The sequence below is a fragment of the Triplophysa rosa genome, linkage group LG4, assembly GCF_024868665.1.
Source record: "Triplophysa rosa linkage group LG4, Trosa_1v2, whole genome shotgun sequence".
Lineage (NCBI taxonomy): Eukaryota > Metazoa > Chordata > Actinopteri > Cypriniformes > Nemacheilidae > Triplophysa > Triplophysa rosa.
In genome coordinates this window covers 27,015,448-27,041,457 of record NC_079893.1, presented here as the reverse complement: position 1 = coordinate 27,041,457, position 26,010 = coordinate 27,015,448, and the positions used below count along the sequence as shown (strand labels likewise).

Genomic DNA, 26,010 nt, shown 5'->3' with positions numbered 1-26,010 from the left:
CAAACTAAAAACCTTTTGAGATGAAACCACGGAGATAAACTGATTTTTCCGTGACAGTCGGTGTGGACATTTCTGCATGCCAAAAAACATTACATGGAGATTTACATTTGTCAAGTGCAAAGATAAAAGACTCGATCGGGACTAACAAACTCGCCTTGACTGTGTCTAAGCAACCGTGTTCCTCTGCTAGAACAGTGACTATGTCGTCCATGCAGCCTGTGGAGAATATCAGAAAACCAAGGGATGTTTTAGTGGTTATACGAATAACATAAAATATAAAAAATAAATCAAATTCATGTGACATTTCAGATGGGCGCTCACCTAAATTGATGATAAACTTCAGTCTCTCGCTAATGTCTATGTTCTGCAGAATCTGCCTTCCCTATTGGATGAAACAAGTCATGTGACTTTAAATAGTAAACATTGTCTATTGTGTTCTGTGCATATTCATAGACAGTTTATGTACATGTATAAACCAAAATCAAACCAATAAGATGTGCTGAATGGCATCCTACATACTCAAAGTTGTGCAGAAAGCAAATGTAGCAAATTTTCTTAATAAACGGAGTGGCCAAATATCAATAAAAAGACCCACACACTATTCAAAAAAATGAACAAATATTTGAATCAACTACGTTTATTTTTAGTGTATGAAAATGTAATATTTATTTTTGATCCTGCAGGTTGTTTCTTTAATAAACGTAATACAAGGACGACGTACTATGTTTGAGTATGTACAAAAATATGTGCATATTATAATATGAAAATTGTCAGTAATAAATACTTCAGTAGTGTTTTTGTCTATAAATCATAACTTTAAACTTCCTGATATTCCCAGGTTTTTATTGATCGTGGGAACCTCACTTACAATAAAAGAACGAATAAAACTCAGCGTTGTCAAGAAACATCGAGTGCATACCACACAGAGTTCAAACAGAAGCACACCGAGAGACCAAACGTCTGTTTTGGGCCCTGAGGGAAGAGGGGCCTCTGCGATCGAGGGGTCGCTGGGATAAAAACAGCCTTGAGCAATAACCTCCGGAGGCAGGTAAGATGGATACCTGCAGAAACATCAAAAACCAGAAGATAGGAGTGTTGGGAAGGTCTCGCAGATGAGGCCCTGCAAAAGACAAATAACAGAACACATGTCCCGTCTCCCCTCCCCTTGCCTCACAAGACCCAAATGGCAAGCGGACTTTAAAACACAAGCCCCCGGAGAACACGAGGGCCCCCAGTCGTGCCGCTCGGCTATGTTATTTATAACTCGCCGTAAGGAAGCCGCTTTGATATCCAAGACCTGCTCTTGATCAAAACAAAGATGGACCACAATGATGCATCTAATAATAGTTCATTTTTCTTCATTACGAGAGCACAGCGTGAGCCATTGATCTCTTCCCCCATGAAAGGCTGACGCTTTGGTGCAGAGCCACGATGCGTCTTAAAGGGGCGGCGCGCAAGATTTAAAGCTTTCTGCTTAGATACGATCCCGCCGAGATATTATCTCCGCCGGTGCGTAGACTCCATAACACATGAGTTTCATTTAGAAGAATATGTTACATAGCAGGAAACAAATGGAAAACATTACAGTCCAAATGACGTACCCAATGGGGAAGTCAACATCTGCTCCGTGGTTGGTCATATGATACAGGCCGAATTTGGCCAACTTCACTTTTTCCTGTAGAGTTTGAAAAAGAACATTAAATTCTGTGAAATCAGCGAGTTGAAAGAAAAGGCACTATGATATTGATGCGAAACTAATAATTCTGTCACGCTTCATGTCTTATTGATGGTATCATCATTTGCTGGGCAATAAATCTGACAGAGTTAAAGTACTGGTCGTACTCTGAAACTACAATATGTACCTTATTAACAAATGCTTGAGCAATAATAACTACAGGGTTGAAACAGCAACGAATACTAACTGAGTGAAGTTATCATCACAGGCCAAGCAAACTGTAACTTATTTCTTACATGTCAACGTTTTCAACACACATACCTCACGATCCAGGAGAACGTTATGAGGAGACAGCGCACGGTGCACCATACCATGTTTATTCATGAAATCCAAACCTTCTAACAATTCATAGGCGATCTTTAGCACCTTATCTGGACTAAAAGAGAAAAAGGACAAAAGCATCTGTGAATGAGTCCATCGCACAACTGCAGAAATTGAACACTAGCTTCTGAACAAACAACAACTTTCTGACGATTCAAATGACAATTTCAAGCAAACGAGTATGTGTTCGCACCTTATTTAAAAAAAAGAATAAAGTGAATATTTCTGCAGGACTCCAATGTTTTGAATTTTCTTGAATCACAGTTTTAAAATAAAAAACCTTGATGAATTATGAATAAATTATTATAAGGTGAAGGAGTGAAGTGTCCCCATTATTTATCCTAAACTGTTTTGATGTTGACCTCCCTCTGCATGTTTTCAACGAGACACACATCTTAAGAACAGCAATATGGAAACATCGTTTAGAAAAGTATTTCTGACTATAAAGCTTGTGGAAAGATTAGAATAATGAAAAGTGTTCCTTAGGAAAGCTCTGGGTAGATTAAAGTGAAATTCAGATTGAACTTTTGATAACAGGGATTGCTGAAAAGTAGTTTTACAAAGTAACCAGCTTAAAGGAACAGTGACAGAAACAAAATTCTGTCATCATTTACAGTACTCACCCTCGAGTTGTTCCAAATATGTTAAAATTGATTTGTTCTGATGAACACAGATAAAGATATTTGGTAGAATGCTTGCAACCAAACAGTTCTTGGCCTCCATTGACCACCATTGTAGGAACAATTGCTTCATACATTTCTTTGTTCTGTTGAACCCAAAAGAAGATATTTTGAAGAATGTAGGAAAGCAAACAATTCCGTGGCACTTTTGACTACCATTGTCTTTTTTCCTACTATGGTCCAAAAATCCTTCCAAATAATTTTCTCTGCGTTCATTCTAACAATTACATTTATACAGATTTGGAACAACTCGAGGGTGAGCAAATGATGATAGGATTTGGTCAGTGTTGGGTGTTACTAGTTACTAAGTAATTAGTTACTGTAATTTAATTACTTTTCCCTTGAAAAAGTAAAGTAAGGGATTACTCTTATTTTTTTGTAATTTAATTACAGTTACTTCTAATGTAATTAAAGTAAATACTTTGTGTAATATGTGTGTGTGCAGAAGAGGAATGTACATCAAAATTCAAAGTCTAACTTCAAAATCCGTGCTTTAATGTATAATTCTCACATTTGTAATTAATAATACTACTTTATGTAGTTTTATATTCTTTATTTGAATGAATTAAAAGAGCCGTTTCATGTCTATCCTTGAATCACTTAACTCATCAAGGTTGATATAGGATACAGAAAGTAATTAGTAATAAGTAATTAAATACCTTTTGAAGAGAGTAACTTGTACAGTAATCGAATTACATTATAGAATGTGTAATTAGTAACTAGTAATTAATTACTTTTTCAGAGTAACTTACCCAACACTGGATTTGGTTTTGGGGGGGTAAACTGTCACTTCAAAGTTCCAAGCAGCACAGGGCAACAGTTAAACTTAGCTTTATTGAATCCTCAAATGCTTAAAAGATCTTAATGGTTATCTTAATACAGTCAGGATGTTTAATATCTTTAGCAAAGTCAGGGCACTACTAGAAAATACTCATTTGCATGCAAGAGTCAATCTAGTCAATGTTTGACTATTAGGAACGATTGTGAGACAATGGTACACAATACAATTACCGCTTAATTTATCGCCATTAGAATGAATTAAAGCGATAGAATTCATAAGGAAATGTCTGTATTTACACAGTAGATGGCAGAACAGTAGCAGAACATAGTAAGTTGTCCTGGAGTTTACCACCTGTAGCTCAGATGGTACAGCATTATGTTAGCAACGCAAATGTTATGGGTGTGAATCCCAAGGAACACACATAAGATAAAAATGTAAAGTATTGTATAGTCGCTTTGGATAAACTCTACCTGTAAATGCAGTAAACAATACACATTTGCAAAAACGCTATAGACCACTTCGGACGTTGTAAACAACGCTGGTCCAGCAGAACTTCCCGTTTCAGTTTTTAACACAACACAGCGTTTAAAGAATACAACCAACAGAACATTTATGACCTAAATGTCAACAAATATCTATGTAAGACTTCAAAATAAAAAGAAGTGCTTCTGGACCAGCATTGAACTTGCGAAGTGGTCTATAGAAATAAAATCGATAATATCAATCAGAAACATTCTTATAATTTGGATCTGGATAATGAAAAACATTCCTGGGTGAATTATTCTGTGAATATGTCATTAGGGTTGGGAATCGTTTCAATTTTATCGATTCCGATTCCAATTCCGATTCTGCTTATCGATTTCGATTCTTATCGATTCCCAGTTTCGATTTCACAGTTGAAGTAAAACATTTAGATATCAACCTGTATGGTCATTTAGCCTGCTTATTGACTTGTTTGCTAAATATATTTGTATATTTTTGAGCACCGTTTTGTGTATATTTACACATAGAAACACACCTTTTCTGATTTATTACAATTTGTATTATCATAGTTGAACTACATCATGGTTAAACTGCAGTTACTATAATGCAACTATGGTTAATTTGTGATTCCTGTGCTTTAATGCAAATTCTATAGCTAAACTATGCTTACTATAGTAAAAAATATCGATAATTTTCATAAGGGTTTTTATTGAGATATCAGCAGATCATGCAACACATGTACTTTTCTGAAAATATGCACACAGGAATTGATGAGAGGAATTCAAATTTTAATCTCAAGTATCCGATTCCTATTCCTTTCGATTCCGATCCGATTCCTAGCCTTTCGATTCCGATTCCAAATTGGAATTGATTTTCGATTCCCAACCCTATATGTCATATTCTAAAAATAAGTCAATGGCATTAATGAATATCAGTAAATGTATAAACTGTCCACGGGGTAAAAAACATCTCTGGCCTTTGATTTGATTGAAAGAAATACTTAAATAAAGAAGAAAGCCAAAATATGAAATTAGTCAATAATCCACAGAGTAAACTAACAATTTCACCTGAGATTTGAAGGCAATTTACAGGAAGTGAAGAATGACTGATTTTTTTTGTCTTGCATAAATCTTGCATGATTTACCTGACAGGTTTGGCCTGCTTCAGAAGGTCCTTCAGGCTCTTCTCATGATGCTCCGCCACAATAATCAGACGTTCTGCAAAATGTCAAGACAACACGTTAAAGCAGTGGTTCTCAAACTGGGGACCGTGGCCTCCTGGGGGGCCCCAAGATGGTTCGAGGGGGGCCACAGATTTTGTGGCATTTTAGAAATATAGATATTTATCATAAATTTTGTGCAATCAAACATCAGAAAAACAACGCCACCAACCAAAAGATTTGATGTTTTAGCATTGTTTACAAACTGAACTGAAACTTTAACTGAATATTTTCTTGGTTTAATTAAAATTTTAAGTTTAAGACTATAAGTCTTTATTTGGGGGGCCGCAAAGCAATGCACTCTACACAAAGGGGGCCTTACAACAACAAAAGTTTGAGAACCACTGCGTTAAAGCATCTGCTTCCTCTCGTACACGCCATCTTTGATCTGCTGTAAACTCTACACGTAGTCTGTTGTCTGTTACTGCTATTAGAAATGACGCACTTCACCTTTAAAGTTTGCGGCTTTCCTATGAAACAGTGCATTTTGTTGTGGAGCCAACCACAAGGGCTGTTTTTGTTACAGACAGACAATGAATTTATTCAATATTTTCGCACATGTCCGTTTCTTTTAGCCTGGCAAATTCAGCATGTAACTGAGAAAAGTCCATCAAAACAGTCTGTTTATTACAGCAACCGCCTCTAAACGCTCATGTTATTTTCACTTGCGAACCATGAGAAACTTGGTTCCCATCTTAAACTTGACCAATAACTCATTCAATATCCTCTAAAATGAATTTCGCCTGTGGCAAGATGATAGAGGTCATTTCCTAAGACATGAAAGAAAGTTACAACATCAGATATCTTAATAACATCACAATTAAATATAATATCAAGGACTTCAAAAAGAATTTTGTTTACATAGACGGGCATCGATCTCAATGTTATGCGCTCTTAAAGATGACCCAAGCTGTTTTGTGCATGATAGATACAGAACAAACAGCCATAAAGCAACTTAAGATGGCAAGAGACTTCCCTCCCAGATGAATTCTGTTGACGAATAACGCTAATAAACCACTGAGATAAACATCGCCAGGATAAAAGAAAGTATAAAACTTTAAAGAGCACCAGACAGATGAAGCACTCGGAACCAAATGGTGACTTGTTAAGATAAGGTACAAGAACACATTTTAACTAAATGAATCAAAAATGCCTCCGAGGCATCAACTTCAATTAAAGGCAAAGTTTGTCATTTTTTCAACCAAGTCAGAGAATTTACAAGTACGCCATTCGTCCAATAGGTGTCATGAAAAGTGTAAAAATGTCATTGTGTAATGAAGCAGAATGCCGACTCGCTTTCTGTATTCCACAGAGGCATTTTGTGATTTTTTCCAGAATCTGTTCCTTTTAAAGAGCAGTACAGTAAATTGTGTAGATCTTAATGAATAAAAAGTGAGCATCTGATCATTTGCCAGCAAAAAAGGCAATAAAGAAAAACAAAGGCATACCATGTTTCCCTCGTGTGATGTCCACATACTGGCACAGTCTGGGATGGGCGACAGTCTTGAGGATCTGGAATCGGCCCAGGATCTTGATGGAGTTGGGGGTGAGAGGAAGTCCATTGCTTCCACACACATCATGAGGAAGAGGAGAGGCAAAAAAAGTGGAGGCTCCCAGCTCAGCATCTCTCAGGGGCTGCATGACTCATCTGACACTGACTTAGAGAATACATCATTATGACATATCCCCAATTTTAATGCATTCAAATTTCATGTATTTCAAGTCATTAACAAAATATAGCTAAAACAGTTAGTACAGTTATCACAGTGTTTGCAATACAGTTATTACAGGGTATCCATTGTTTAACAGTGGCAACTAAGCCAAATAGAAAGAAAACATTAAATCTAAAAAATACTAATAACAATTTCAACGTCTTAAATGATGGTCAGATATACTCAAGTATCAATTTATGATGGTCAATATGAACTAAATATTAGGATTTGTTTATAAATAACGAAGTTATTAGAAAATATCAATACAGATTTGCAAATATTAAAAGTGACATTTTGAATGAACAGTCCCCCACAGAAATCTGACCCCCAATCTGGCATCTGGCATTAAGAGACCAATAAAACAAATAATGTGCATGATGTACAGTACAGTATGTAAGTTATTGCACATTGCACATGATCCAATGCGCGTATGACAACCGCGATAACCGAAGCTCGCTGCAGCTTAAATACTCGAAATGCAAAGAACAGCAACATCAAAATCATACCTGTTCAGTTTAAGCAAAACATTTCTCCTCCTGAAGCACGCCTACATTAAAACATTACAGATGTGTATTTGATTTTGAAGAGATCAGACTCTTCCTGCGCATGTAAACATCTGAGCGTCACGTGATCGTGACGCCATCAGTCTGCGACGCCGGGGAGACGAGCGAGAGCGTGCGGCTGTCAGAAAGGAAAGCGCAAGATTACACTTTTATGTGAGTATTAACACGTTTTATCGTTGTTGTGTGTTTTTTATATATTGTGTGGCTGGCGATACGGTTTGTATGGGCACACGAATGCCTTTTATAGAGCTGTTACACGGACATGTGACAGATAAACATTCACATGTAAAGTCTCTATTAATAGAAATGTGCTCCCTGATGCAACTATGTAGATTCTGAGTTGTCTAAATGCGTGTGGTTTTAATCGGTTTAAAGTGTAACAAAATGGTTTAATAAAGTTTTGAAAATGAAAGTGTAATTTCTGAACGGGTGTTGACAGAACAGTTTTTATGCATCTCGTTCATGTGGTCATGTGGTCAAACAGGTTTTAACCTGAAACTATATAAACAACAATGTACATGTATCTAAATTAATTTGGTTTCTCTTTGCTCATGCTTTACATTCGATTATACTACTATACATTGTGTAGCTCTACTGTTGAGGTGTACTTTATATCAGTGTATAGTATTAAAACATGGCATGTTGAATTGCTGTTGAAGAAAGGTTGTTGTAGAGTTCTTCCACCTCACACTGTACACTGTCTGCAAAGTTTCCCAAGGCAGTCTAGATGTAAAATATGGGAACATTTTTGCTTTATGTGTAAATGACTTCCTCTCTTCAATTATACATATTATGTATTACAAATACAAATTCAAAGTGAATTAAAATCATGTTATGTCCATTTATAGGTCCTGAAATGTTGAAACTCTAAAATCCGCATCCATCCATCATTGATGTAATCCAAATGACTTCGTCTTCTAAAGTAAAACAATAGGTGTATGTGTGAGAAAACTATTAATAGTTTGAGCTCATTCAAAATAGACATCGAAACCCAAACAAGTTCTAAATTCAAATATGGTGACGTGTTGAATCACTTCAATGAACATTTGCTTTTGTTTTGGTTTCAATTTAGTTTCATAAATAGTATTAATTTTCTCAAACATGCACCTATCGTTTTGCTTCAGAAGACATTTTGTATCCCACTGGACTTCTTTGGATTACTGCAGTGATGGATGGATGTGCTTTTGGAGCTTCGTGGACACAAAATGACATTATTTTTAAACAAGTGGGTTCAACTAAAGAAAGGAAGGAATGGCGTAAGGGTAAAGAGAATTTGAACATTTTGCCTGTTATTCCTTAAAAATCATTCCCATCTAATGCGCATATGTGGGGGATTTCAAATGATTCGACAGAAAAGAATAGAATAGATGACTGATGGGTGACACTTTGTCTCCCTTATCTTGCTTCCATTGCGACTCGCATGAATATGGCAACGGCTTTTGTCAGTTTTACATTCTTGTTTCAGATTTAAACATTTTGAAGTGAATTTTATATTCGTTGCTTGGCTAACATTCGTAGTCATTGAGTGTCACATGACAGGAATGACCGCTGCTGCATTATGGGAAGGCAGCAATGACCGAGCTTCTCTGAACTTGATTTTCTTGGAAGGGTCTTGTTTTCAGGGGTTATGCAAATGAAAACAGTCCTGTCATGGTGCTCATAAATCCTTCCACCACAGGCCCATATAAAGCGGCGCAAGAACTTCAAAAACAAGAGACTTTGATCCACGATATTATCAACTCCAGCTTTTTTGTGTTTCTAATTTCCTCATCCCAACCCTTTGTTTTCATCCCGAGCCAGCTGTTGTTTTCTAGCACCACCCTGCAGTATGTGTTATGATGTGTTGTGCTCTTTTCCTACGCCTTGTAAAAATTCCCTCGGTCCTTTCGCAGCCGATGGGCCGGAGCCAAATGCGTAATGTGTCCGTTTTGCTTAGCCAGCTGTCTTTTGACTGAATGGGAATTGTTTGATCCCGTATGGAGCCAAAGAGGATTCCGTAATTATGAACGCTTTTATAAGGGTGGTGGGACAAGGTGGACAGTGACGCAATTGCTGTGTTTGTCCAGAATTATGGACAGGGGAACAGGCCTGTTCGGATGACATGTGGTTCGGTTTCCACCCATATTCCGTGTTCTGGAATTCAGTTGAACATTGAGACGAGTTTCCGCAGACTCAGATTTACAAACAGTCTGAAGCGAGAATCACAAACAAGATGGGGTTTGATGGGGTTTCTGCATGTTGTTTGGCCTGTATCCGATCTGTTGTCGGGTCGTCTGGCTGGTGTCTGACTTATTCACTTCCATGGAAGGGAAGAGGGACAGAAACTTGGCCACGTTTCGGTATACATTTCAAATTAAGCAAGCGTGTAACGTTTGCCAAAAACACCTCATGTTTACATGTGCCAGAGATCTAAAAGATCTCATTTAAACAGGTCGTGCTCTCTGGATGCTTAAGTGGTGTGTGTTCCCAAATACGGATAGGATGTCCTTTCGGGTCGTCTCATTTATTTTTTTATTTTTTATGTTTACGAGTGACTAAGAGTTCCTGCCGCGTTTGATCTTTCTTTTGGCTTGTTTTCTTAGGTTCTTGGTGCGATCTCTTTTCAAGATGTCGGGCCACACACCCTCACTCTTGAGACTGGAACAGAAGGCCGTGGAGGCTGACCAGATCATCGAGTATCTCAAGAAGCAGGTCCAGATACTGAAGGAGAACGCCAGTGAGTGGAATGCTCTGGGAGCTTAATGTTCATGAACCAGGGCTCAATGGCTCCTGGTTTAGCTTTTTTCAAATAAATGACATGCATCAATACACTGTAAAAGAAATCTTTGCACAATGGTAAGCTTTTAATAATAATGATTTAGAATTTGAGCTGTTGCTTAAAATTTCGTGGCATTTGTCAGTGTGACATAATTTTACTTCAGCCCATGTAGCAAAGAAAAGCACTGTGTAACAAATTTGTATTTCGCACAACCTTTTTATAGTTCTTGTACAATTCTGTGGTGCTAATTATTGTGGTAATATTATTTTCATGTAGCATCAATGTTTTACTGTATACTGTATTTAGCTCAAGTAAATTTACGATATATCGGTATATTGCAAATGAACAAAAACTGCGCACATTTTCACATATATTTTCCAATTGTCACTGTCAGAAAATTCTAGAAATTTCTAGAAATTAGTCATAAAAGACAAAAACGATCAAATGAACACTTGTGAAGTTTTGGACGACTCATTTTTAGTAACTGTTATGTTCAACTGTTGTTTTGAGCTCAGTGTTATGCCTGTACCTTGTCATTTCTGCGTACGAGTAATAATACCGAAATGTATAAATGTGTGAAAATATTTTTTTAGTGTTTTTGTTAGTACCGTAAATGGTAAAAATTTTATGTGATTTTCGTATTCAGCATGTTGAACTTCATTAAGAAACAATCTAATTAAAGTGAAACACTACTTATAAAAAAAAATTACCTTGTGAAGTAGATCAAATAACTTGCAATTTTATGTTTCAAACAGAGATGGCGATATACAGTAGAGGTAGAATGCTTAGTGTCTGTCATTGGCCTACAGTCCACATCAATCCATTTTGTAGAAAAATCCCTTATATACAGAATTGATACATTTTTATCGTAAACTTTTTATTTAAACATTTTGAATGAATTTTTTTATCAGTTGAACTGAATTAAAGTGTTAAATTGAAAAGCATAAAAACTATGCTACAGTTTACCGCAGCCTTACAGCAACAAGCAGAGTATTTACCGAAATGAACTTGAAGAATTGTGAATTTTTATGGACTTTCTACGTCCTATTTTGAATTAGTGCACAGAAGAGCACTTTGAAGTATTTCATTTACGCAAATGCTGCTGTTAAAATGTGATTTATGAATGGGAGACGATTAAGCAGGGTCATATTTCACCCTAAAATGAAACGGGATCTCCCTTGTGATGTTTTGAAGCTGTGTGCTGTTATTTTTATTTTTTGCCATAGAACACAATGATCATTTTTGAAGAACTGAGATGCAGTTTATGAGCTCACAAGATAGCTATAAAAAAGAACAGAAAGTACTATGGTACTATGAATGATGTATTAAAATGAACTTGTAGAAATTTAAACAGTTATTGACTTTCTACATTCATCTGCTGATGACATGCGTGGTTTCAGCAACAGTAGATGTACATTTTGACTTTGAGACCTGATATCTGTGATCCTTTAATGAATATGATGTTCGGTGTAGTTGTTCAGGCGACCGTCAGAGAGGAGAAGAAGCTGATGGTGGAGAACGCCAAACTCAAGAAGGACATCGAAATACTGATGAAACAGCTGCTGGAGAAGGAAAGGGCGAGAGGAGGTACAGTATCACCCGGAGAGGTGCATTCTTACGTTATGTTATAACCCCTTTTAACTTTAAGGCCAGGTTAAAGGGATAGTTTACCCAAAAATGAAAATTCTGTCATCATTTACTCACCCTCTTGCCATTGACTTGCATTGGTTTTGTGTCCATGCAATAGAAGTGAATTCGTACGTCCTTTAAAATATCTTCTTTTGTGTTCTGCAGAAGAAAGAAGGTCATACAGATTTAGAATGACATGAGGGTGAGTAAATGATGTAATTTTCATTTTGGGGTGAACTATCCCTTTAATCTAGTTTAGGGCAGGTGCTCTTTCTCAGAAACCATATGGATTTGTTCCCTTAAAAATGAACACATTTTTGAAAACCAAAAATGCCTATTTTAGATATCACACATTTGCTTTCATCTGTTATGGATTGAACATGGTGGGAATTTTATAAAAGTTTTAAGTTACCACGCTGTGCTATTGCTTGGCATTCGGATTTGTAAAAGCAGATGCTCTGCTTTGTCTGTCTGGATAGAAATATTGTTTCTCCAAATTGTTTCCTGAAATGAGCCTGCACTGCATGATTTATTCAAATTATTTTGCTAAAACACATGAAACATACCGGCTCCAAATCGTGAAGAGTCATTTCCATAATACCGTGTTTAAATCGAGGGCACCTGCGTTGCTGTAGGTTAGAACGCGTCGCCTAGGAATTATAAGGTTCTTTCTACGTTCCGAGTAGTTTTGAGATATTGAGCTTAAAAGTTTTTGCATTTCATATAGCAAAAATAATATGGGGAACAAATCTCTTTCATACATTAAAAAGACTGAGACCCTAAATGTATTCTAAATGTACAACATCAACATTTTCTGAAATTTGTAAATGGGGATTTTTGGAACAGGTCAAACGCAGATAGAACCTTCTGATTCTGAAAAAACACTTTTTGTTTAGAATTATAAGGTATTTATAAAACATTAATTAAAGCAATACATTTTCAAAACAAACAATTTACATATAATTTTTAATAAACATGAAATTTTAGTGTTGTAATGTGCTGAAATGTATACAAAAATTACATTTACATGACATTTATTTCATATTTTAGGACGCATCATTTTTTGTTCAAGTTAAGCATAAAAGGCAGTACGTAATTTTTTATTTATAGTGCAGATGTTAATTTTAGTTAGGTATATGATGGGTATTTCAACACATTATTGTAGGCACCATTAAGTTTCCGATGGTTTAAATTTAAGACAGAAAGCAGCTACTGTAATCTGACATAGACTTTATTCCACAGAAGGTGGGATAGGTAAAATTACTTTCTAGAGATGATCGTGGCTGAAATAATATGATAATGTTTATTGTCGTAATTAAGACTGTTGATATTGTTGATTATTTGGCCTTTAGGGCTTTATATTGTAAAATGTAAGTCATTAATCGCATTATGAGGGATCATGTAAACATAGGAATTAGGAAGATGGTGCTGCTGGCTAGTGTTGTGTCTAGAAATATAAAAATGAACTCCTCAACAAAACCTATACAAAACAGAAAAAATACTGTAGTTTGAGTATCAATAAAACAGTCAAACTTGAGGTTTCTTTTAAACATTGTTTTGCGTTACACTGTTTCCTCAGATATTTCCCACTGTCACTGAGGAGTCCGGTCACATGACAAAGAAAGCTGATCCTGATTGGTCCTCTTGTGTGCATTCAAAGTGCTCGCTGGTAGAACCTTATAGAACCAAATTATAATTCGATTTTGTAGATAGGACCTTTTTGTTTTCTTAAAAAAAGTCCCAAAATGTACACATTTAAAAAAACAAACATGGCATAATGCAAATAAGCTGCTATAATGTTAATACTCAATTGTGACAAAAATGTCATATAAAACCTTATACTTCTAAGCAACGAATGACTGTTCAGAACTCTTCGTATTGCCTTAGTATTTCATTATTAAATAAATAATGTTAGCCTTTAGGATTCATAAAGGCATCTGTCTGGATTTGTTTGTTTTCAGTAAAAGACATGGCCATGCCTTCGGTGGACCACGGCGTCCAGTGTGTGTCTAAACCAACATCAGCAGCTCCATCTGCCCCAGCAGCTTCTGCACCTGCCCCAGTTCCAAAAAACCCTCCAGCCAAAGACAACGATGCTACAAAAAAGATGAAGGCTGAGAAAAAAGGTATTTAGGATGTTTTATATCTGTTGACGAATAGTCCTTTATCACTGCAGTGTGACGTTTCTGTTGATTGATCTTTAGCAACATTGAACACTTTTGGCTTTTCAGTCGTGTTAACAGAGGTCTCATTTTGAATTAGTGCACAGAATAGCACTTTGAATTATTTACTTGACTCAAATACTGCAGTTTAAATATGATTTATGAATGGAAGAAGATTTAGCAGGGTAATGAATAAAAGCTTTAAGTAATATTTCATCCAAAAATAAAACAGGATCTCCCTTGTGATGTTTCAAACTGGGTGCTGTTATTTATTTGCGATTATTTTGGAGAACTTTGATGCAGTTTATTTATAGTTAATGACCAGAAAGTACCTCAAATGTCCAAATGACTACTGTATATTCCAAGTTTTCTGAAGCCATATAGGTTTGATGTTCTTCGCTGTAACATTTTCTTTGCTGTTATAGCGTTTTATTGTTCATTTTGGAGCGAAAAAGTCACACTCAGTATGAATGGATTGTCACTTTAATTGATACTGTATATTGAAATGAGATGTGCAAAGATTTGCCCCACAGTCTTCCATTGTACTGTAAGTGTGTTACTATAAGCCTTATTGATTGTTTTCATAAACATGGGAAACTCATAATTAAAGGGATCGTTAGCCTAAATCATCTGTCATCTGTTTTTTTTGCTAAACTAATCCTTAAAGGGATCATTTAATTTACTCACCATATTAATTTCTTTATTCTGTTAACCACACAAAAAAGATATTTGGAAGAATGTTTGTAACCAAACAGTTCTGGGGCACTACTTCCATAGTAGGTTTTTTACAATGATACTCAATAGTGCCCCAGAACTTTTCGGTTACAAGCATTCTTCCAAATTAGGGGTGTAACGGTTCACAAAACATTTTTTCGTCCCGGTTCGCTACGTTTTCAATACAGCAAAAAGGAAGAAATGCCAGAAAAATATCCTTGATTTTTGTTTTGTTGCCAGCTATTGACACACTGGGGTGATAAATGAGTTGACATGTTTGAAGTATTCCCGCTAATGTAGCTTATTGTCGTCTAGCAGATGCGACATACCGTAGTGTTTTTATCCACCACTCTCTTGCCACCCCCCTCATAATTTACAGGGAAACCAAAGTGGTCCCAAAAACCAGACCTGTTGATTTTTGGAGGATCTTCTATTTCTGGTCTGGTAATCGCATTCACGTTACTAGCCATATTGCTACGCGCTAGTCCAACATGGCTCTCACTAAATCCTTGGTGTTTCGAGTCTGACGTCATCACCCAAATGTGTTTTTTCGTCAATTTTAACAATCATAGGTAGTTTAGATGGGTAGAGTAAGGTTAGGGTTAGGGTGTGGGTTGGGTAAAGGTTTCGTAAGACTTGAAACACCAAAGATTTAGTCAAAACCAACAAGCCACGCCCACGGATCTGACTCGAAACACCAATGATTTAGTGAGAGCCAGTCCAACATATGCCTGACTAGAGTAACGGTTAAGTGTAATTGTGTTTTTCTTTGGGGGTGGGTGGGAGTGGCAGACAGCACATTGCCTTTTACGTCCTTTGGGTTGCCTTGTTGAGAGAAGTCGCACTGAGAACATCATATTTCACACAATTTAAGCTATTTTATTTTAGGATTAGTCAAACGAACCGTTCGGTTTGTAATGCGTTCCGAACCGAAAGCCTCGTACCGAACGATTCAATACGAATACGCGTATCGTTACACCCCTTTTCCATATATCTTCTTTTGTGTTCAACATATCAAATAAATTAATACAGGTTTGGAACAACTCGAGGGTGAGTAAATGATGACAGAAGTTTTATTTTTGGGTGAACTATCCCTTTAAATATATCTAGACATGTAGTGCATGTAGTACCACTGTCTCTCCATATAGCTAAACTTGCATTTAACTTTAAAAGGTTCATAAAGATAAAATGTACAAAAGTCAGCGGTGAATTAAAGTTGAAGCTAGGGCTGGGTATCAATTCAGATGTTCCGATTCGATTTCGATTCTCGATTCAGTTCAATGCATGCATACAGATAAAGATCACAAAGATATTTCTTTAAAAAGAACCGAAAACATCAGATTACAATGGTGAATTAATAAAAAGAAATGAAAAGCCAAAAACATGCAGTGTTTCCGCTAGGAATTTGTAGAACTGTGGCGTTTGGTGATGTCACATGCTAATTAACATATTTGTGACGTCATCGTCATTCATAGTTTTTGAGTTGCAATTTCAGACTCGTTTCGCTTCTACTCTATGAACAAAAAAGCCGTTCTCATTTACATATTTTCTGTTTCTGTTGTCAGTCTGATTCTGTTTCTGTCGTCATCTGACAAAATCACCACACACACGTGAAAGAGCAGTGATATTGGCTACAACACAGCGCGTTGCCTCTGTCTATGTAATCATGCACTAATTTACAGACAAACTGTATTCATGTACATCCAAACAGTCAACATAACAGTGACGGGTGTTTGGAACGCCGTTTTGTATTCTTTTATTCACGAATCGGCCGCTGTATGGTGAATTAAATGTGCTGCATAGAGTCACTCTGCGAGAGAGACGAGTCCTGTGCCCGGGAAAGCAGGCCTCGCGGGGCAGTACTGCCGACATTTTCCCACTGAATGAAAGTTAAGGTTTATCCAAAAAGGCGCATGGTATGTCATTTTGGACTTCGTCTGAACAAAACACGACATACTTGCATCTGCCATGTTAAATTAAGCAATGAATTAACTATAGGATCCCTGTTGTAACATCACCGTTGGAAAAACAAAAGTGACATCTAGTGGAGAAGACTAGCCGTAGCAATAAGATTCACGTTAATGATCTCTTACAGTATGTTTAATGCTTGCGGAAATATGAAAGAAAAAAATCGATTTAAAAAAACGATTAATCGAAAAATCGAGCTCTAGTTGAAGCCATCTAAAAACAAACCAGATTTGTCGGCGTCACTGTTGTCTGCCGGGTGCTACATTTCATACCATTCCTGCCTTAATCAATAGAGCATTTGAAATATGTCCGATTTCCTTTCATGGTTTGTTATTATGAAAAGGGTTTTCATTTCTGATTATTCAAGATCCTTGAAATTGGGAACACTTTGTTCAAATCTAAGCATAGAGCACTCATATTTTTATTCATTATTTATGTGCCCTAGGAAGAACAAGTTCACTTTGGGCCAGATGACACGTCAGTTTTATCCTCTCGCTCAGTGTGGATGAATGCTAGACTTCAGATTAGTACTGTACAGTAAACTAAAATAAAGTCAGAATTATGGTCTGTATCAATCTCAAAATCGTCTGTATATTAATATGCGTGTGCCGTAAATACACCATGGCCATCTTACGTAACCATTGCCTAAACATTCTCTAATATATTCTTTATTATTAAGCATTTGAGAAGAACAAAACGATGACGAGTGAACCAAAGTAAAATTTGATCCCAGTAACAGGACACTGCTGACATCAGCTTTAGAATTTAAAGTTTTCGTATTTATTAATATAATGTGTGTGTGTGTTCATGTTTGTATATCCCGGTGGGGACCTAAACCTGAATACACACCAACACATGGGGACTCGTGTCACCGTGGGGACCAAAATTGAGGTCCCCAGGGGCAAAAAAGCTAATAAATTGTACAGAACAATATTTTTTACAAATCTAAAAATGCAAAAAGTGTTCTATGATCTTTAGGTTTAGGGATAGGGGATAGAATATACAGTTTGTACAGTATAAAAACATTACGCCTATGGACTGTCCCCACGGGGATAGTCAACCAAAGCCTGTGTGTGCGTGCGTGCGTGTATTGTGCTCTGTGCATGTGGAGTTGTGTTTTATGCATGTGTGTGTGTATGAACCTGTGTGCATGTCTGTATTCTGTGTGTGTTCACTTCTTTTGTTTTAACTTGTATAACTTGAATGTTTTGCTTATAGTCTATATGTTTCATGTACAGCTGCTTTGAAACAATGTAATTTGTAAAAAGCACTACATAAATAAAGTTGACTTGACTTGACTAGAGCATTTACAGAGCAACTCTCAGTTTGGAGACCAAAATCATTATTTTGTACATGAGATCTGCTGTTTTAATGTGGTTCAATGCGCAATGATGTAAGACATCACGTTATGTCAAAATAATTTCAGTATGATTGTTTTACCAAAATTGTCAAAGAATCATAAGATCATCAGAAAATCATCAGAGAATCATAAGACTCGGTACGCTTGGAATTTGTTTTGGTTCATTTTTGTGCCATGAGATTATACACAAAGGTAACGTTTTTTTAAAACTTGTGGCTTACCCCCCACCCACAGTTCCAGAAACACAGATAAAGTGGTATTGTTTCCCAAAAGCCGGATTGATTAGAAACACAGTGTACCCAACCCGATGTTGGCAGAATCGTTTTCACTTTTGGGAAAGCTCGGAATCCGAACAGAAATGACAACCCGGCATTCTTTCCTGTTGTAGACTTTTAAAAGTAGCTCCTCTGGGAACAATATCTACCAGTTGAAAATAACTTTCAAAGAATGGCATTAAAAAGCACCTCACAAACCGAAAGCACATTTCCTCCCGAGTGGACGCGTAATAAAATCCCAGTCTCAATGTCCTATAAACATGCTTATAATAGCACTTCATACACAGTTTGTGCCTTTTCATGGATGAGTTCCCAACATTTATAGTGTGCTAGATAATGAGTCATTCAACTCGCATGACCACAACCATCCTTTGCGAACACGAGAAAATGTCTGAAATCTCATTCTGGTGCTTTGTGGTCCAGGTGAGAAGAAAGAAAAGAAAGCAGCTGCCCCGCCCCAGGAGGATGCGAAAGTGGATGTTTCACGGTTGGATCTCAGAGTGGGCCGCATTATCACCGCCGAAAAGCATCCTGATGCAGACTCGCTCTACGTCGAGCAGGTGGATGTTGGGGAAGCGGCTCCACGTACTGTTGTCAGTGGTCTGGTCAAACACATCCCTCTCGATCAGGTAATGAGTCTTCGCATCTACCACCTGACCAGTGTTGGGTGTAACTAGTTACTAAGTAATTAGTTACTGTAATTTACTTACTTTTCCCTTGAAAAAGTAAAGTAAGGGATTACTGTTATTTTTTCTGTAATTTAATTAAAGTTACTTTTGATGTAATTAAACTAAATACTTTGTGTAATATATGTGTGTGCAATAGTGGAATTGACATCAAGATTCAAAGTCGAACTTTAAAATCCCTGCTTTAATGTATAATTCTCACATTTGTAATACTTTGGTCAGTTAATAAGAGTACTTTATGTAGTTTAATATTATTTATTTGAATGAATTAAAAGAGCCCTTTCATGCCTATCCTTGAATCACTTAACTAATCAAGGTTGATATAGGATATAGAAAGTAATTAGTAATAAGTAACTAAATACTTATTGGAGAGAGTAATTTGTACAGTAATCTAATTACACTATTGAATATGTAATTAGTAACTAGTAATTATTTACTTTTTGAGAGTAATTTACCCAACACTGCACCTGACAGCGGTGTTTACCTTCTACCTAAGGTTTGGAGAACTTCAGAATTAAAGAAGCTTTGTAAACTTTTTCTACTATTTCTGAATTTCCACAAATTCAGTAATGCATTTGGTTGTTCTTAGAAAAATGAAACATGGTTTTACTACAGTAAGCATAGTTTAACTACAGCATTTGTAGTAATAATAATAATAATTCATTTCATTTATAACACACTTTATATTAACGAAAATCGTTGAAGTGCTACAAATTAAAAACAAAAGAAACAATAAGATCAAATTAAGGGTGCACCGATTCCGATACCGCTTTGGTCAATTGCATACAGTACTATACAATACTAGCTAGTTTTCGGAATTAAATTAATTTGACTGAACATGAATTGGATCCATTTAACATTTTAAGAAAGGCACAAGTTAAGATAAAAACACAATAAGACAACATAACAATCTTCACAGGGGAAAATTCTGCTATATAATATTTCTTTTATTAATAACATTAACTCATATTTGACTTAAAATGTAATATTTCTTTAATAAACTTAAATAAAGTCTGTGCTGTTGCTATTTAATTGTTTTGCTCAGAGAAAAACAGTGGATTTTTTAGACATGCAACTCATTGCCTTCATGCAGTTAACTAATAAACTAGGGCCCTATGAAATCCGTTTTATCCCAGATTTTATTTTTTCTGTTTTTTTTCTGGATTCTGTGTTTTCCTTTTTTTACTACATCAAAGTAATATACTTTTGCCCACATGAAAATATACTTTACTATAGTACAGCATTTATTCAAACTATAATAAAAAATCTAGATACTGCAGTGTATTTGAACCTTGTGGAAAAAATCCATAAAATAGAGCATATACAACTATGTTAATATAAACCAGTATATAACATCTAATTTTTTATTCTTTTGCTGTTTTAAGTCTACTTACATTTAATTGCTGCTTTGTACATTTTTAATAACAGTTTTGTTATGTGGTTAACTGGACTTTTATTTTGACGACGGACTTTTATTTTGACGGCTCGCCGCAAAGTTTGACAGCAGCTTCTCTCAAATGAAACGGTAAAATGCGCCTGAGGTAAACTCTGAACAGCTGATTCTGTTTATGTGTTCGCGTCCAGACGCTAAAAAGTCCACTACAGTCCACGAAACCTACTACACTTTTATTATAATAAATAAATAATAATTTAATATCTAACCATTTTAATTAATAATTTAATTGATTAATAAGTTGATCAATACATTTTCCTAAGGGTGAAGGTGTGTTAAGGTCTATATAATCTAAGTAATTGCAGTCAATTACTCAAAACGGCAATTTATAACTTTTTGGTGTTAAAAATAAGCAAAAATGATATAAATTAAATAGAAAATATATTCAAGTTAATGATCAAGTTGAAAAAATATCAGTGTTGAAAACTGTCACCTTACCTAACCGTCATTCGCAACTGTAAGCTTATTAATAATAATAATAATTTTTGCTGTCGGGTCCAATTTCGTAAGAAATGTCTGGTTTCGTCTTCAACGCACAAGTCACTAGTTCAGTAAAGTGACCTGCAATTTTGTTTCAAGATTTGCAAGATATCAAGATTGCGATAGAAAGGGCAAACATTATGGATTTCAGCTATGAAGTTATATTATTTTAAAAAATACAATTGCTTAAATTAAGAAACAGGTACTTTATTAAACATTGAAAGAAAAATACTGTGGTCATTTATTGTAAAATTTGATCATTTAGCCTAATGTTGTTCCATACTCGTATGTGTTGGAGCTTCAAAGTCTCAAAAAAGTCCCAAATCCACTATGGAGTTCAATTGTATGTTCACATTTTCAAACATCGTAACAAATAACAGAAGTGATTTATGGACAAATTTGAGATTTTGACGCATTGCGTTATTCATAAAACTGAATCGTAATTTATCACAATCAATCTTGTATTTACACCTGCACTGGACAGTGTTCTGGAATAACACTGTCAGCGCTGTAAATTTTGACACCTATATCTGAGTGCCATCTTTGTTTGCCAGCAAGACTCAAAGCAACTCTTGTTAATTGGGTGTTATGTGTCAGAATATTTCGAAAGGGTATATTTCACTTTTACTGTTTCATATAAAACGTCTGAACTGCCGTGCTTCACGCAGGTCCATAAACCTGCTCCGTGTAGACTGCATGTATTATTTTCCAGACCCCTGAGTTTACGATTTGTTTAGGGGATTCCTAGCAGTACATCAGAAATTATATTTACACCTCTAAAAAGCATCTGTTTCTCTCCTTCACTTAATCTTTTTGGGTTTTCCCTCTGGTTTTGACTTATTTTTATAGTTGTTTTAACATAACGTGTTTGTGCATTTATAGTTCAGATCATAATGAACGTCTGCATGTTGTACTGGGATTTTGTACTGGATGAGGTGATTTTTGAGTGCTTATTTTATTTATTTAATTTAGTTCTGATTCCCTTTATTCTTGACCATAAAAAGTAATATTCTCTTGTTATAAACAGGCCAACTGTTTTTTTAAAGTACATTGATGTTATTGATGCTTTTTAGAGGTGGATGACATTAATATTGGACTTTTTTTGGTGGGTTCTTAACCACTTTTCAATTTTCTTAATCTTATGACATTTAAAACAAATTATAAAACACTATACAAAACTTTTTGGTTTTTCAAATTTGAAGGCTGCAACGAGTGCAAAGATCTTGAAACCCGTTTAATGGAAACCGCCAGCATATTTAATTTATTGCATTTTGTTTAACTGTCAGGAGTCGTACAAATACTGAAATCTCTTGAATCCCGTGATGATCCGTGACCAGATCCATTAAGCTGTTTTACGCTCAATTCCTTAATCTTCAGATGCAAAATCGCATGGCTGTGCTCCTGTGCAACCTCAAGCCTGCCAAGATGAGAGGCGTGTTGTCCCAAGCCATGGTCATGTGTGCCAGTTCTCTAGAGAAGGTGGAAATCCTGGATCCCCCGAGCGGAGCCGTGCCCGGAGACAGGGTTTCTTGCCAGGGTTTCCCAGGTACCTCTTTATATTTCTACACCAACGGTGTATTGAATTGTGGGTGTTCACAAGTTGAACGACACCACAGTGTGTTTTCGTGAAGTGTGCCTGAACGCTTTGCGCCCATTTATCAAAACGGACACACTCGAATGGCATCGTTTTGAATGACTGATTTACCGCTTCTTTCAAATGAGTCAGTAAATTAGAGTCTGGTGCATATTTCACCCCCAAAAATGGCAAAGAGGTATTTTCCGAAAGGACAAGCTCAAGAACTCATTTGGCAGGGTCCTACTCAATTTCCACAGGTTGCATGCGTTTTATTAGTCCATTGAGTGTCGTAGTTGAATCTAAAAATATCTAACTAAAATATTTTGAGTTGCTAGGTACAAACAATACATTTATAATAAAATTGTATTCATTTTCTAAAGTTTGTGAGATTTGTGGCATCAAAGTTGTCTTTAATTTAATCTAAGAAAAAGTCGATCTAAAAGATATTTTGTTTCTATACAATACATTTGCAATAAAACATTTTATGATTAAAAAATGTATATTCATGGCATCAAGTCTTGGAAAGCCTTTAGTTTTATCTAAAAAAAATCTAAATAACAATAAATTTACAATAGAATTTGTTACGTCTTTAATAGAATCAAAAAAGTCTAACTAAAAGATTTCTAGTTTTTATACAATAAATTTGCAGTAAAATTTGGTTCATTTTCCAAAGTTTGTGAGATTTGAGGCATTAAATCTTGGAAAATCATCTTTAGTTTCATCTGAAAAATCTTAATGAAAGAGTTTTAATTTCTAAAAAATAAATTTGTAATAAAATTTGGTACATTTTCTAAAGTTTGTGAGATTCGTGCCATCATATCTTTGAAAGACTTTAAAAGATTTTTAGTTGCTAGGTGAAACAATACATTTGCAGTAAATTATTGTAGACTTTCTAAAGTTTGGAAGCAAATCTTTGAAAGCACATCCTTGGAAAAAAATGCTGCTCATAGAGTGCCTTAAACAGAATAAATATGGTATGTCTGTAGCTCGACTGCTAAAGCACATTGCTCTCCATTGCCAAAGGTCATGGGCTGAAATTCCACAGACAACATAAAACCTTCAAAGACAATTGGAAAAGAAAGATCTGCCAAATGCATAAATGTACATGATGAGAGGGATGGATGTCAGTCCCTAACTTTGAAATTCTTTGTATTTTATTTACTGTTTCTTGTAATGTTTTTTTATTGAATGCTTTGTTATTGTTCGGTATGCTTTCATTTAAATTCAAGTTCCTTATAATTTGTACTTCTGGAAGACTTTTAAGGTGTATTTTTCTTTTGTATTTACTGCACATGTCTTTATCCTGTCTCATTAAAACTAATGGGGACAGACTGTACCCACACAACCGTTGTTTGTGTGATCAAGCTAGTAGAGGTGGTAAAAACAAATGATGCTACTTTTTCACAGTATTGAATTACTAAACCAAAGAAAATGTTTTTTTTAAAAGATAATATTTTTTGAAAGAATACTGTACATTACAAAGTATAAATTCTTGTACTCGCCCTAATGTCATTCCAGACCTGCAAGACTTTCTTCTATTTCTTCTGCAGAATACATAATAAGATATTTTGAAGAATGTTTTAGATGTTTTTGTCCAAACATGTGACACCATTGACTTTAATTGTGTGGCGAATTTAAACCCATTGTGTTCATACTTTGTGTTCCAGCTTCTATATGGTGAATTATAAACTGGCTCATGGAAGTGGGTGTAGATTTAAAAAATGTGAAATGTGGCTTTTGTTAACATTCCAGCTCTCAGATAAAAAAGTGCAATGTTAAAACTAATCCGCGTGACTTATATGTTGTGTCACTCTAGGTGAGCCTGACAAAGAGTTGAACCCTAAGAAGAAAGTGTGGGAGCAAGTCCAGCCGGATCTGCGTACTGACGATAAATGTGTGGCCACTTATAAGGGTGCTGCCTTTGAGGTCGCCGGAAAAGGGGTTTGCAAGGCTCAGACGATGAACAAGAGTAGTATCAAATAAGAAAGCCTTATAGAGCTGTTACAGAGCCAAAACATCCTCCTGTAAGAAGTGAAGGGCTTGTTGCCTAACCTCTAGACCTCTTGAACTGCATTGATGGAAGGATAAACGTATATGATTAATAAACTATTTGAATACTAAGTCTTTTTGTGATGTTTTTATATCCCAGTGTTTACTTTTTAGGTTGATCAGTCTTATGACTTAAAGTCGCTGCATAATAGTGAAGATGGACTTGTCCTCCAACGGTACAACAAATTTATTAAAAAAAAAAAACGATGATGATGATGATAATAATATCCCCGAGATGGTAACAAGTTCATTATATTATACAGGGTTGTCAAGATCTTCTTTATTCACATTTAAAAACGAAAGTTTTCTGTATTAAGATGTGTAATGGAGTAATTACGTTTAAGAGGATTTGAGATCGCATTCATTTCCTTTATTTTAAGTTCGTATCCTATCTTAATTCGCTTGGTTTTATTGTACCAATGAAACAAACATCATAGGCTTTCGCACAAGATGTTTCAGTCCCTGTCGACCAGATTTATACGTTTGTATCAACACTATTGTCAACTTGAATAATGTAGCTCAGGTGATTTTAAAACTGACCTGTTGCGAAACAAGTTTTGCCGTTTCAGTTTTGCATTGTTGTCAATCTCTGTCGTATAATCGCCAGAACTGTAATAATAGCATTTCACGTCATCTAACCCTCATCGTTTATTTCGAAAACAATTGCAGATCGCCGTTATCTTGTCGTCTAGTGTTTATTAGGCACGCATGGCGACGATGTAGAAAGTTGTTTTGAAAACGTATTTTTCCAAATTTGGCAGAATGCCAAAATACCCAGAGAGGTCGTCTGAGGGAAGCCTCTTTGCGCAGCGTTTCTCTTGGAGGAAAGATGACTGCTGTAGTCTTCTGTTAACAAACACGGCATGCGCTCTAATGGGGCAAGCGAGCGCTGGTTTCATGACTACTTGGTTTTATAGAGCACATTGTGCTTTATGACGGGCATTAAGATTTAGAGCTAATAAAGAAGCCCAAAACCGCCCCGCTTCAGGAACTCATTTATCAGTGTTTTTGTTTACAAAATCCCTCTGGGTTTGTTGTTTTAATCTCCTGCTCTTTTAAGAGTTTGGCTTTATTTCATTGAGAGGCTTTCATGTGTGTTTTGACTCGCAATGTAAGAACATTAGAACAATGAAGAGGACCCAGCCGCTTTGTAACTCTTGCCAAGTTTCACCATCTAGACATTCGTTCGAGGTGTATCGGTCACTTTTAACGTTATGTATATTAAAATGACATCAGGATTTTGAGTTTCTTGTTACATTTTAAACACAATTATCTGTTGATTTAACAGCCTGTTGGTAATTTAGTCTCTCACTGTGTTCTCTGTGTTTCTCATTTTCTTACATTGACTTATGGGAGTATTCAAATTCTCTGTACAGTTCAGTTTATTGATGTTTGCAAACCCTTTT

General features: G+C 35.9%; 2 protein-coding genes across 3 annotated transcripts in view; one reads left to right on the top strand and one right to left on the bottom strand.

Annotated features, from left to right (window-relative positions):
* The window catches only part of tbck (TBC1 domain containing kinase), a 42,703-nt gene extending 35,140 nt beyond the window's left edge, over positions 1–7,563 (bottom strand). The window contains exons 1-8 of one of the 2 annotated variants that reach the window (XM_057331399.1): positions 7,438–7,563; positions 6,668–6,877; positions 5,145–5,217; positions 1,997–2,111; positions 1,602–1,675; positions 920–1,061; positions 322–382; positions 155–216 (exon numbers count right to left, since the gene is read on the bottom strand). In XM_057331399.1, the coding sequence (XP_057187382.1) occupies positions 155–216; positions 322–382; positions 920–1,061; positions 1,602–1,675; positions 1,997–2,111; positions 5,145–5,217; positions 6,668–6,860 (720 nt within the window). In that variant the 5' untranslated portion in view covers positions 6,861–6,877; positions 7,438–7,563. The remainder of the gene's footprint in view (positions 1–154; positions 217–321; positions 383–919; positions 1,062–1,601; positions 1,676–1,996; positions 2,112–5,144; positions 5,218–6,667; positions 6,878–7,437) is intronic. The other variant, XM_057331400.1, reaches the window with a different exon arrangement.
* Positions 7,523–24,676, top strand: aimp1a (aminoacyl tRNA synthetase complex interacting multifunctional protein 1a). The gene is made up of 7 exons (XM_057331401.1): positions 7,523–7,647; positions 10,077–10,210; positions 11,726–11,839; positions 13,843–14,007; positions 18,784–18,989; positions 22,357–22,525; positions 24,372–24,676. Coding segments are annotated over exons 1-7 (957 nt in total). The 5' UTR covers positions 7,523–7,645; the 3' UTR covers positions 24,539–24,676.
* The last annotated feature ends 1,334 nt before the right edge of the window (positions 24,677–26,010 follow it).